Source organism: Salvelinus alpinus, chromosome 9, assembly GCF_045679555.1.
Source record: "Salvelinus alpinus chromosome 9, SLU_Salpinus.1, whole genome shotgun sequence".
Taxonomy (NCBI): Eukaryota; Metazoa; Chordata; class Actinopteri; order Salmoniformes; family Salmonidae; genus Salvelinus; species Salvelinus alpinus.
The window spans coordinates 42,977,303-42,990,352 of record NC_092094.1 but is presented as its reverse complement, the minus strand read 5'-3'; the positions used below and the strand labels follow the sequence as shown (position 1 = coordinate 42,990,352).

The 13,050-nt window shown below is 38.9% G+C and overlaps 1 protein-coding gene, 2 long non-coding RNA genes and 1 pseudogene across 4 annotated transcripts; 1 reads left to right on the top strand and 3 right to left on the bottom strand.

Moving 5' to 3' along the window:
- Nucleotides 1-227: 227 nt before the first annotated feature.
- Nucleotides 228-2,045, top strand: LOC139530145 (C-signal-like; annotated as a pseudogene).
- LOC139530144 (galanin peptides-like) lies at nt 1,544-5,857 on the bottom strand. 2 transcript variants are annotated; one of them, XM_071326284.1, is made up of 7 exons: nt 5,707-5,857; nt 5,521-5,601; nt 5,098-5,152; nt 3,251-3,322; nt 2,280-2,366; nt 2,051-2,122; nt 1,544-1,787 (listed from the first exon to the last, which is right to left on the bottom strand). In XM_071326284.1, exons 2-7 carry the CDS (start codon nt 5,599-5,601, stop codon nt 1,726-1,728), a joined length of 429 nt encoding a protein of 142 aa, XP_071182385.1. In that variant the 5' UTR covers nt 5,707-5,857; the 3' UTR covers nt 1,544-1,725. The 2 variants fall into 2 exon arrangements, with proteins under 2 accessions (XP_071182385.1, XP_071182386.1); XM_071326285.1 differs by lacking the exon at nt 3,251-3,322 and having other exon boundaries at nt 5,707-5,851.
- Nucleotides 5,858-6,441: 584 nt separating this feature from the next.
- On the bottom strand, nt 6,442-7,419 carry LOC139584040 (uncharacterized). Its single transcript, XR_011676670.1, has 2 exons — nt 7,130-7,419; nt 6,442-6,989 (listed from the first exon to the last, which is right to left on the bottom strand). It is a non-coding gene; the product is annotated as an uncharacterized lncRNA (long non-coding RNA).
- A 773-nt stretch (nt 7,420-8,192) lies between these two features.
- LOC139584039 (uncharacterized) lies at nt 8,193-9,594 on the bottom strand. Its single transcript, XR_011676669.1, has 2 exons — nt 8,881-9,594; nt 8,193-8,740 (listed from the first exon to the last, which is right to left on the bottom strand). It is a non-coding gene; the product is annotated as an uncharacterized lncRNA (long non-coding RNA).
- Nucleotides 9,595-13,050: the final 3,456 nt, after the last annotated feature.

Sequence of the window (13,050 nt, the reverse complement as noted above, 5' to 3'; positions counted from 1 at the left end):
GAGGTTCCTCTCAGGGCTTCTTTTAATTAAAACATTCAAGTAACTTTGATTACATACTAAATTTTTTATGTTTCAAGTACTCAACAGAACATGAAGAGATACCAAACTGAAATAAACATTAGCTAATTAAACCTTATACTCTTAAATTTAATAGCAACAACAAAAATTGTTTGTTTCTTGTGAAGAATGTTCCTTTTTAAATGGTCATGCTATCTCTTTGTTATCAGATGTTGTCATGTATAGACTCAGCATTTCACGAGGTGTCATCCATACTGGGAGGTGATGGGCTCAACTGCCTCATAAACAACACAGCCATCAGTTTATCCACTGACCTGAAGACAGTGACACCTGATGACTTTCGAGAGTAATACTGTTTCTACTCGTTTTGCCACCAAGGTAAATGTATTTGTTTCACCTCTAGACGAGCATGAATGAGAAACCTCTTAATTTTGTTGGAGTACAGAGGATCTTCACATACCCAGGTTTTATGACCGGTTCCCTACTTCATCTAAGAAACCTACATTGTAACTGTTCAGATCACATTGTCATGTTTTTGACTGAGTTGTTTACGCTGTTGGCTCTTGTAGGCATTTCTGCCATTGCTCCAGGCAGCTGCTGCATGGACCACTGTAATGGGGATCAATAGGGCAGCTGTGATAAACATCTCTTCCATACTGGGCTCCATTAAGGCCAATTGGGGAGCCGGAGCAGCCTTCAAAAGCTATGCTTACAGGACCTCAAAGGTGAACAGCAACAGTAATTGTCCTTTCAACAGAGCCCATATAAACATTACAGACCATGTCCGGTTGCAATATTGGCCATAGGATGTTTGAGTGTCAAGATAATTAATCTGTATGTGTACACAGTCATTACATGTCCTGTCCATCTCATTTTGTTTACATATGTAGGCTGCCTTGAACATGGCGACAAGGTGTCTGGCCATTGACCTGGAATCTGAAGGGATTCTGTGTATAGCCCTTCTCCCTGGCTGGGTGCGCACTGACGTGGGTGGCCCATATGTGAGTGTCCCATACTCTTGGTTGAGGTGTTTTATGATTGGGTCCTTATTATGAATACATTATAATATATTACTGTGTATCTCAATAAATTGACTGTTATGCAGCATTTCCTGTCTTATGGATTAGGCAGATTTGAGTGCGGAGGAGAGCGTATCATCTTTGCTGTCTCTGACAGAAAAGCATCATGGAGGATTCTTCGACAACTCTGGAAACAAGCTACCATGGTGAAGCTCAACTTTGAAACAGTAACTTGTGGAATGTGTTATGTGCAGTTGTACTGCCGACAATTCACTGGGACAAAACACTGAGCAGAGATCATAGAATACAATGCACAATTGCAACATCATGCTGTTAGGTTGCTCTGCAATCTCTGATTTCTTTGTATTTAGTTGGCGTGAGAGAGAAGCTGGAGACTTGACATTTTAAATCTGAGTGGTTTGGGTTGTTGCACTTTCTAAGGTAATCTCACTGTTTGCATAGAACAACTATATAGTGTATAATCAATATATAGGAACAAAAAAGTCTTGCCATTCAAAAAGTTTTATTCAATACATTTCTTTCAAATTATAATAGGAACATGTTTACTCTGTATAGTAGATTGTTGTAAATCATGACACCAGTATCCAGTATAATGGGATATGCACAGACACTGTAGTTTGCAGGCTTTTGAAGCGTAAAGAATAGATCAATGAATGTTGAAGTTGAACTAGGGCTGACTCATCTCTTCTGATGTGAGCAAGGAAGGCAGGGTATCCAGAGCTCCGATTTCTGCAAAGTAGATGAAAAAAAACATTTGAGTGAGCACAGTCAAATGGTTATATCTGATTAGGACTATGCTAGTAAGTTGTTCTGTTCCAAATATGTTTGAACTATATACTGCCAGGAATCTGACTACAAATGTAAATAAAAATATGATAATTTTATTCTGGAACATGTCAACATAACCGTTTATGATATGAATAAAACTCCTGATGGAGTATGCAGTCATATATTTTGCTGTAATTAAACATTCATAACAGACATTAACTCACCTTTAAGTTGCATGTATGTTAAGAAGTCAATGACATTGTGTAATACATCCTCATCTGTTATTCTCAAGGAACCTGCAAAATTAGAGATCCTCATGAGGTGTAGGAGACGTATACTGAGTAAAACAGACTTACTGTACTGCAGTACTCTAAATGTTGTATTTGCCCTCATAGGGTCTATAAACTGTAGGCTACATGCCCCAGGTTTTACATGGCTGTTAGAGCTTCTCACCTGATTTGAAGTCATAGTCCCGGGGCATGTCTCTCTTACCAGCAAGGCCATGCTTGTCACTGAGCGTCCGGTGACCGTCGATGCCATCTGAACAACAAGACAAAATCATAGTTTGCACAGCTGACTTTCACCCATTCCCTAGATGAAATCCCCTTCATTGCACACCACGCACAAACACCACAGCCCTGCCTAAAGCCTCAAGGCACCCTTGTAATTTATGAGGGTGCATTTTTCCTTTTATCTGTCATGAGTCTGAAAAGCAACCTGCAGGGCTTGAGTCTCGGAATTGCTTTACAACTTATATTCACCAATGGAATAAGTGAAGGATAGGCACATACACATTTGAGAATGGAAACAGAACCTAAAAAGGAAAAAATATTAAGGAACCACATGCTAAGAAAAAAATTCTAATAAAAACCAAGAAAGCTAGGCTAAATTAACGTTTGGAGAGTAATTTCATTCACTGTCCATCTCAGAGAGCATATTGCTTATGTTTTTAATTTATAGCCAAAAGGGCAAGGTGCAGACCAGAAAATGGTTGCAATACCACTCCCCTTTCACAACTTTAATAGAGGTTTAAGTCAAGAGGGCTTGGAAAAATGCACTGAACAATCATGTAAGTGCACTAATTATCTGAATTGTAATCCTTGAATTTTTACCTTAACCCATAGCCTCAGTCATCACACATCAAGTATAATTAAATACTAAAATAACATTAGCATCATTGTCTTTGTTCTCACAGTGCCTTTCTGAGATTTAAGCTCCTGTATGACAATTTAATAATTCATAAACAGGTAGAAAAATAAACTAACAAAGGGACCATGGCCGTGATAAAACACCTCTGCTTGGTCGTTTAATACATTATGAGACATGAAATATGCTTAATCTGGAAACAATAAATAAGCACACAGAGCGATGCGTCACAGAGCAATTCCTCCATTGACTCCAATGTCCTGCAGGAGCTATCTTACATTGACTTAGCAGTTCTTCTCTCCCCCTTACGCTGGGATTATCCTTTATCTGTATTAGGTGATCAATACGACCTGAAACACAGGGATGATGGCATTTTACCTGAACTTACAACACTGACCTGTGTCTATAAAGTAGTGCACACTGAGTATTGAGATGTTTAAATTAACATTGTGCAGTTAACCACTTACCATCATTGGCATTCAGCAGACAGATTGGATTAAATGTGATATTTAAATAAATCCTCAGTTAAAAGTACAAAGTTGCATATGACAGAGGTACTGCATATTGCATTTGTGTTTGAAAATTAAACTAGTTTAGGACACATCCTCATTCTTTGTTAACAAGAATCCATTAACCTTTGGAATTAATAGGTTATCCTGTTTAAAGCAGATACCTTCCAAAATATTATAATATAGTGAATAAAGATGACAACTTAAAAGTCCAATAATTACACAGAACATGTATGTTGGAAACCATCATGCCACATCACACAGCCAGGTGAAAGGTGAAAAAGTATACAATGGGCAAACAAATATGACAAGAGCATGATCATTTAGATAGCACAGGTGTGTAGGAGGTTAAGACTATGAGAAAGGAGTTGACTGTTGTGATTGAGAGGCTGTACATGTATATATTGTTAATAAGTTAGAAGCGGGGTTGGGTACTTTCTAAATGTAATCTGTTACAGTTACTAGTTACCTGTAGAAATTTGTAATCAGTAACTTAACTTTTGGATTACCCAAACTCAGTAACGTAATCTGATTACATTCAGTTACTTTTAGATTACTTTCCCCTTAAGCTGCATTAGAAGAAGACAAAAATGTATGTTACCAATTGAACGACATCTATTGCAGGATAAATCAATGTTAAAGTTTACATAGCTGGCCATACATGGATGTTACATTTTACATTATGGGTTGGTTATGTATACTTCTTCTAACCCATCGCTTTCTACTGCATCTTTACATTAATGTATATAATTTATAAATCCAAAAATGGATATAGCAACTACAAATTGCCCCTTTAAGTCTATCAAAAGTGTGTGAGTTTGAGCATGTGTCCATTAGGCCTATGGATGTATTTTCTTATCAGCATGGATTAGATTGAGCAATAAAAGCCCTACATTTATTCCATAGGCTGGGATCCGCACTATGTAGCTGTTGCAAGAGCGCATTTTTCACTGGCTGTCCACTGGTTTCAAAAACAATTATTGATAGGCAGGTTAAATGTATTGAATTAAAACCATTGTTGGGTTCAAATATACTTTTAGATTTGTGAACAGCCATCCTCAACATCCGTAAAGCGCAAATAGCTAAATGAGAGCAGCAGTGTGATTTACATCACTGCGCTATGTAGATATCAATAATAAGTGATATCCGTATCACCGTAGACTACACCACTGCTGTCATCCTTACCTCCAAACATGATTCAAATTGGATAATCTTTGGATGCCGACAGCAGTCGCACCATTGGAAGACATAGCTTGGACTGTAGCCTACAAAATCATATTCCTGCTCTTTTCCTGCGATCCATCAAACACATTTGGTGTGTCATCATAGTGGCATCTGACTTGTGGTCAGACTCCCTCAGGTGGAACAAATTGAAACTTGAGCTTTTTTTCGATGCTGATTTGAATGTCATTGAGCAATCAGAAGTGTCAAATACTTTTTTCGCAAACATCCTTTGTGAATTTAAAAGTAATCATCTAGTTTTTCAAAAGTATCTGTAATCTGATTACATTTTTTTTGCTTGTAACGGATTACAGTTACCGTTTTTTGTAATCCCTTAGATGTAACGTTACATGATGTAATCTGTTACTCCCCAACCCTGGTTAGAAGTCACTTACGAGGACCCAAAAGGTAGCCAGCACTGTTCAGTGTCCACCCTCGCTTCTCTTTAGCCTGCGATCACACACACACACACACACACACACACACACACACACACACACACACACACACACACACGCTTAAATCAGATTCCTTATACACACTGTATACTCATCAGTTAACTCAACAAACACACACACACCTCACACTACAGTATTTCACTTGTTAATAAATTACATTTTTTGAATGCCAATTGCTCAATTTGACTATATTGCAATAACTCGATTCTCTCAATGCCACGTTATGGTGTTATGTCATTAAAACGTTAATATAATTTGTATGTTGTTTGCAATAGCCTAGGCCTACTTCTAGTTAAAACAATGAGAAAATCACAGCATTTTAGACAACATTTTTCCAAATACAATAAAACGTTGACCTACCGCAATCACTAATCCAATTGTTTCTGACAGAGCTGCGCAAAAAATTAGTGATATACAAACTACTCCAATAGACTTCTGCATCTAAGGCAAGATATAAAAAAACATTTTAGTTTTGGAAAATCTCAACATTTTAGAAGTTGAAAGTCGCAAAACAAACATTTATAAAGAAGTCTTAAATCTGCTTACCTTTAAAGTTTTGTTCAACGGTGGAAGAGAAAATATAATGTAAACGTTTATAAGGCTTTATTCAAAATAGGTATGCTCATAGATGAGGAGAGATCTTCAATGTCCATGTAGGGATTCTCGTTTGGGTTAGGATGATTTTGGTAGCCTTTTATAATCCCCAAGCAACAAAAAAAAGTGTAGGGGGATAAAGCGTAGGGGGGGTCTACCTGTTCCTCAAATTCAGACGTCACAACCACCTACCCCCTCCTGTAGGCTTAGTGTTCATGTCACGATGAAATTACAATAACATCGTCATGTACTTTTTGCAACCTGAAACATTGAGTTGGACAATAGTTCTGAAAGTCGGATCAATTTTCTCATTAACAGAATCTCACGTGATATCATTTCTAGAAAAAACATTTATCATGTATGTCTAAACTAAAACTGCTATAAGATCAGTGAATCTAAAATATTTATTTTAGAGCCTCTCAGAGTGGTTAAAATGTCAAAATACAAAACCCTTACAGACAAGGAGAAAGTTAGAATATTTCCATGGGTTTGTGGACTGGTCCATTTCAATTATGAAAGCAGGAAATCCTGAATCAAAGGGCGATATCTATTTTGTGATAATACATTGGAACTTTTCTGTAGCCTTTATTCATAAATAGTTGCCATAAAATATTAGTTTGAAGGTGTTAAAATAACACTTTTCAGAAATGGTTATAGGTTACATATATATGAGATCAATAAGAGGGATTTAAATGAAGTTCTTTATTTAATTAACAGATCAGAAATAATGAGAGCATGACTTATATGAAAATGTCATCCTATCATTGAGATTAACTAGTCATACTGGAGGATGGTAGTCACAAGCTACACTAAATAATAGACTAGAAAAGCCACTCTCAGGGCACCATGACCTTCCATTCCAATGACAGTACAGGTCAGCAGCCACCAACAGAGAGCAAAATGGGACAAAAACAGTGTGTAACAAAGGCAGGAACCTTAGGGCTCTTTGTAAAATGGTTTGTCCTTTTTTAGATGTTCGGTCTGATTCTGCAACAGGCATTGGCAGTTCTGAAAGTTCTTCTCTCCATTTGTCATTGGTCTGTGTGGGAAGTCCTCCATTGTAACAAGCATCACACCTTGGGCAATGTTCTGGTCCATTATGACATGAGGAAGGAACTCCATCCAAAGAACTCAATGCTGAAGATCTATGGCTGTCTCCTTTCACATTGATGACATGCGTATTTATCACACCACCACACAATCCATGTGTTGATGTTTTCTGCAGGGAGAGGTTGCTGAAGAGAAAATCAAGTTTTTATGAGCACTGTCCTGACTCAACACCTTGTATTATACAATCTACACTCCATCCTGTACCAACCACACAGGACAGATCTATTTGGATACAACCACTATTCCAGCTAAAGTCCAGGCCTACCTGCTTTCGATGTTCTTTCTTTGCCTTGTCTTTAATTGCAAAGTCCTATCACAGCATGGCCTTAGCTCCTGGACTCCAGGTAGGTCTCTTGCACAGGTAGGGCTCTTGTCTGGAAGGAACAGTGCTATAACCCCATCCTTGGTAATTGAAACACATCCATATCTGCCGTCACTGTTTAACTGGACTCCGCATGGTTGTGCTTTAGGGAAACGTGCAACTTCTGATGTAGGTAATGGTCTTTGTTGCTCCGAATCAGAGGTCTCTCGCCATAGGTCACAATGCGTTATTTTAGCAGACAATCCATTGGGCAACATTTCAACCTCTGCAAGTGGACCATTGAAGCCTGACAGTTTTCTTCCGACTTTCTACAATATTAAATATCATAGATGAAGTTAAGTAAAGTACCTAACTCATTTATAAAGTAAAGTATTCCCAAAATACATTATTTGCATCAATGACGTCACGTGAGTCTGCATACATTTGCACTAACCCTTGAAAAAAAGTGTAGGGGGATAAAGCGTAGGGGGGGTCTACCTGTTCCTCAAATTCAGACGTCACAACCACCTACCCCCTCCTGTAGGCTTAGTGTTCATGTCACGATGAAATTACAATAACATCGTCATGTACTTTTTGCAACCTGAAACATTGAGTTGGACAATAGTTCTGAAAGTCGGATCAATTTTCTCATTAACAGAATCTCACGTGATATCATTTCTAGAAAAAACATTTATCATGTATGTCTAAACTAAAACTGCTATAAGATCAGTGAATCTAAAATATTTATTTTAGAGCCTCTCAGAGTGGTTAAAATGTCAAAATACAAAACCCTTACAGACAAGGAGAAAGTTAGAATATTTCCATGGGTTTGTGGACTGGTCCATTTCAATTATGAAAGCAGGAAATCCTGAATCAAAGGGCGATATCTATTTTGTGATAATACATTGGAACTTTTCTGTAGCCTTTATTCATAAATAGTTGCCATAAAATATTAGTTTGAAGGTGTTAAAATAACACTTTTCAGAAATGGTTATAGGTTACATATATATGAGATCAATAAGAGGGATTTAAATGAAGTTCTTTATTTAATTAACAGATCAGAAATAATGAGAGCATGACTTATATGAAAATGTCATCCTATCATTGAGATTAACTAGTCATACTGGAGGATGGTAGTCACAAGCTACACTAAATAATAGACTAGAAAAGCCACTCTCAGGGCACCATGACCTTCCATTCCAATGACAGTACAGGTCAGCAGCCACCAACAGAGAGCAAAATGGGACAAAAACAGTGTGTAACAAAGGCAGGAACCTTAGGGCTCTTTGTAAAATGGTTTGTCCTTTTTTAGATGTTCGGTCTGATTCTGCAACAGGCATTGGCAGTTCTGAAAGTTCTTCTCTCCATTTGTCATTGGTCTGTGTGGGAAGTCCTCCATTGTAACAAGCATCACACCTTGGGCAATGTTCTGGTCCATTATGACATGAGGAAGGAACTCCATCCAAAGAACTCAATGCTGAAGATCTATGGCTGTCTCCTTTCACATTGATGACATGCGTATTTATCACACCACCACACAATCCATGTGTTGATGTTTTCTGCAGGGAGAGGTTGCTGAAGAGAAAATCAAGTTTTTATGAGCACTGTCCTGACTCAACACCTTGTATTATACAATCTACACTCCATCCTGTACCAACCACACAGGACAGATCTATTTGGATACAACCACTATTCCAGCTAAAGTCCAGGCCTACCTGCTTTCGATGTTCTTTCTTTGCCTTGTCTTTAATTGCAAAGTCCTATCACAGCATGGCCTTAGCTCCTGGACTCCAGGTAGGTCTCTTGCACAGGTAGGGCTCTTGTCTGGAAGGAACAGTGCTATAACCCCATCCTTGGTAATTGAAACACATCCATATCTGCCGTCACTGTTTAACTGGACTCCGCATGGTTGTGCTTTAGGGAAACGTGCAACTTCTGATGTAGGTAATGGTCTTTGTTGCTCCGAATCAGAGGTCTCTCGCCATAGGTCACAATGCGTTATTTTAGCAGACAATCCATTGGGCAACATTTCAACCTCTGCAAGTGGACCATTGAAGCCTGACAGTTTTCTTCCGACTTTCTACAATATTAAATATCATAGATGAAGTTAAGTAAAGTACCTAACTCATTTATAAAGTAAAGTATTCCCAAAATACATTATTTGCATCAATGACGTCACGTGAGTCTGCATACATTTGCACTAACCCTTATTTTCTTTGAGACGCCATGCCCTCTGTGTCTCCAATGATCGCACATTTTTACAGTTATCTTACAAGCGCTAAATTAATTACACAAATTCTGAATTTGTGAAAGACTGCTTATTACAGATTATAGCAGTGGCTAAATGTCTGTTTTCGCAATGTAAACGGACAGCGTCCTACTAGTCTTGCTTGTCCGAGACAGCTCCTGTGTGGAGCGCACTGTCGCGTGGCGCACTGGCTGTTCAACCAAAGGCGAAGGTTGTCGATTGTCGTACGATGACGTCACGTGATCATAAAGATCGAAACATCGTTCTAGCCTAGCAACGTTAAATTGAAACGTTTACACTTGTCTCTCAGAAATTTGGATGAACTTGGAGAAAAAAACGTTGTCTCAAATGACAAAATAAATCCATGAGGTAAGTTTATTTGAGTAGTGTTTTTAGCTTGCTAACGTAAGTTAACATAGCTAACGTAAGTTAACATAGCTAACGTTAGCTAGCTTATTTTGCCCACAGAAGCCGTTGATCAGCGCAGTGGGAAAGGGGCTCGATCTCGTAAAAGTGTTTTCCTAGCTACTGTAGCTAACTAGCTAACTGTTGCAGTGGGTGCCACGCAAGCTAACCAGCAGTGTCGTGTAGTAGCTAGTGATCTAAAGTTAGCTAACTAACGTTACATGTAGTTCAACTAGCTAACTTTAGCTAATAGCTAGCTAATATTAGTAATTTCTGTAATTAGCTAGCTTGCTACATTTTTAGTAGCTTGGCGGTAATCAGTATCGAGGAAGCTACCCACTGGGCAGTGGGCACACCACGTCATTTCAATGTGGATAATTGGGTAATATTTGGTTGAGACATTGTCGATCAATGAGATTACAACCTATATTCACCCACTCAAAAAAACAGCCAACAGTTAGTTATCACTATGCTTTCAACCACCTAAAAGCACAACCAAATTACAATGGAAAAACAATGTCTGATTTTTGTTTAGTTGTTAACATTACCCAAATGTCTATCAATGCGCGTTTTGACACAACCAAATGTCAACATTTTAAAGAATGTGCTTCATCTAGTGCTTGAATAGTACCATCTGTACCACAGACTTGGCTTGCTTTAATTCCAGTTTGTCTACAAATTAATCAAATCAAATGTTATTTGTCACATACATGTGCTTAGCAGATGCTATTGCTGGTGTAGCGAAATGCTTGTGGTTCTACCTCTAACAGTGCAGTAATATCTAACTGTAATATCTAACAATTTCACAACAATACACACACATTTAAAGTAAAGGAATGAAATTAAGAATATATCAACATTTGGGCGAGCAATGTCAGAGCGGCATAGACTAAGATACAGTAGAATAGGATAGAATACAGTATATACATATGAGATGAGTAATGCAAAATTTGTAAACATTATTAAAGTGACTAGTGTTCCATTATTAAAGTGGCCAGTGATTCCAAGTCTATGTATATAGGGCAGCAGCCTCTAATGTGCTAGGGATAGCTATTTAACAGTATTTAACAGTCTGATCTTTTTGGCCTTCCTGTGACATCGGGTGCTGTAGGTGTCCTGGAGGGCAGATAGTTTGCTCCCGGTGATGCGTTGGGCAGACTGCACCACCCTCTGGAGAGCCTTGGGGTTGCGGGCGGTGCAGTTGCCGTACCAGGCAGTGATACAGCCTGACAGGATGCCTTCAATTGTGCATCTGTAAAAGTTTGTGAGGGTTTTAGGTGCCAAGACAAATTTCTTCAGCCTCCTGAGGTTGAAGAGGCGCTATTGCGCCTTCTTCACCACACTGTCTGTGTGGGTGGACCATTTCAGTTAGTCAGTGATGTGTACGCCAAGGAACTTGAAGCTTTCCACCTTCTCCACTGTGGTCCCATCAATGTGGATAGGGGGGTGCTCCCTCTGCTGTTTCCTTGACATGTTTCCTTGATATGTTGGATTCAAGTCTCAATCAAAAATCAAACTTAAAGAATAGTACTAAATCAAATCTAACTTTAAATTAGACTTTAACTTGAATCCAAAATATAAATTATTAATTTGTAGGCAAACTGGAATTAAAGCCAGACTAAGTCAGTGGCACAGATGGAATTATCCAAGCAGAAGATACATCTCCTTCAAATGTTGATATTTGGTTGCGTTGACAACCAAACCCAATTCAATATCACTAAATATTATTACATTTGAAATCAACCAGAGCTTGAAACCCTAGCCCTATTGTATTGTCTATTTTTTTGTTGAATTCTGTGTTGAATTGAAACAATAGCTGTTGATGACTTTGCAAATACTATAAAAATAGCATCATTGATGATATATGTTTGATAAAGTATGGTCACATTTCATTTGCTCTGTTAAACCTACTCTTTGGAATGACTTCGACTGCAATAGTGAATCTTTTTAGTTTTTAAGTGGAGATCTCTCAACAATCTCATGATAGCACATTGGTTAGCTGGGCTTGGTTAAAACCCTGGATGGGAGACCAAAGGGTAGCTGTAGATAGATACATTTTCCAGTAGGATGTGCTGCCCAGACTATTTTATATTCTTATAGTGTACAACGTTGTAGATCTGACATTGTTTTTAAGGTTTGTCTATGTTGAAATTTGGTAACCATGATGACATAATCCATGTCACAATACGCTGAGAAATTACGTTGAAACAACATTGAGTCAACCAGTTTGTGCCCAGTGGGTACTCTGAAAATATAGCTAGCTAGTTCAAAGTAATTTTACAACCTACCAATTACTTTACACTGGAAGAAGTTAAGCTGCACCAGAGAGGAAGAGGCAAAGCGAGAGTATTTACAGTACTCCGGCCAAAATCTGTTCGCATGAGATAAGCAGACCAAGTGGAGATTTACATTTTTATTATTCTAATATTTTTTCTAAATTTTTACCTCTTTTTCTACCCAATTGGTAGTTACAGTCTTGTCCCATCGCTGCAACTTGTGTACAGACTCGGGGAAAGGCTAGGGTCGAGAGCCATGCGTCCGCCGAAACACGACTCTGCCAAGCCACACTACTTCTTGACACACCGCTCGCTAAACCTGGAAGCCAGCCGCACAAATGTGTCAGAGGAAACACCGTACAACTGGCGACTGTGTCGGCGTGCATGCGCCTGGCCCGCCACAGGAGTCGCTAGAGTGCGATGGGACAAGGACATCCTGGCCGGCCAAACCTTCCCCTAACCTGGACGACGCTGGGCCAATTGTGCTTCGCCTCATGGATCTCCTGGTCGCAGCCGGCTGCGACACAGCCCGGGATCAAACCCAGATCTGTAGTGACGCCTCAAGCACTGCAGTGCCTTAGACTGCTGTGCCACTTGGGAAGCCAAGTGGTGTTTTTTTTTGTATGGAGGTCTATGAGAGAGTTTCCAATAATATGAGGCTTATTTGATCTAATAGAAGTTTCATAATGTTTATGCTGTTACAAATAATGTACTGCTATAAGTGGATGCATGTGGCTTTCTGGGCAACTTTGAGAAAAATGACTTTGTTGTGCCTGTTGTTCACATGCGTATCTGCCCTTTCATTGGCTAGAATGGTCCTATCTGATCTCGCCTCCTCTCGTCTGCCTTCCATCTTTGAGGGCATGAATTTCCATTGTTGAATTTCTTGCTAATATAATAGATATTCCGATGGAATTGAGAAGTACACCACATCCTCTCCACCACATGTACAACAA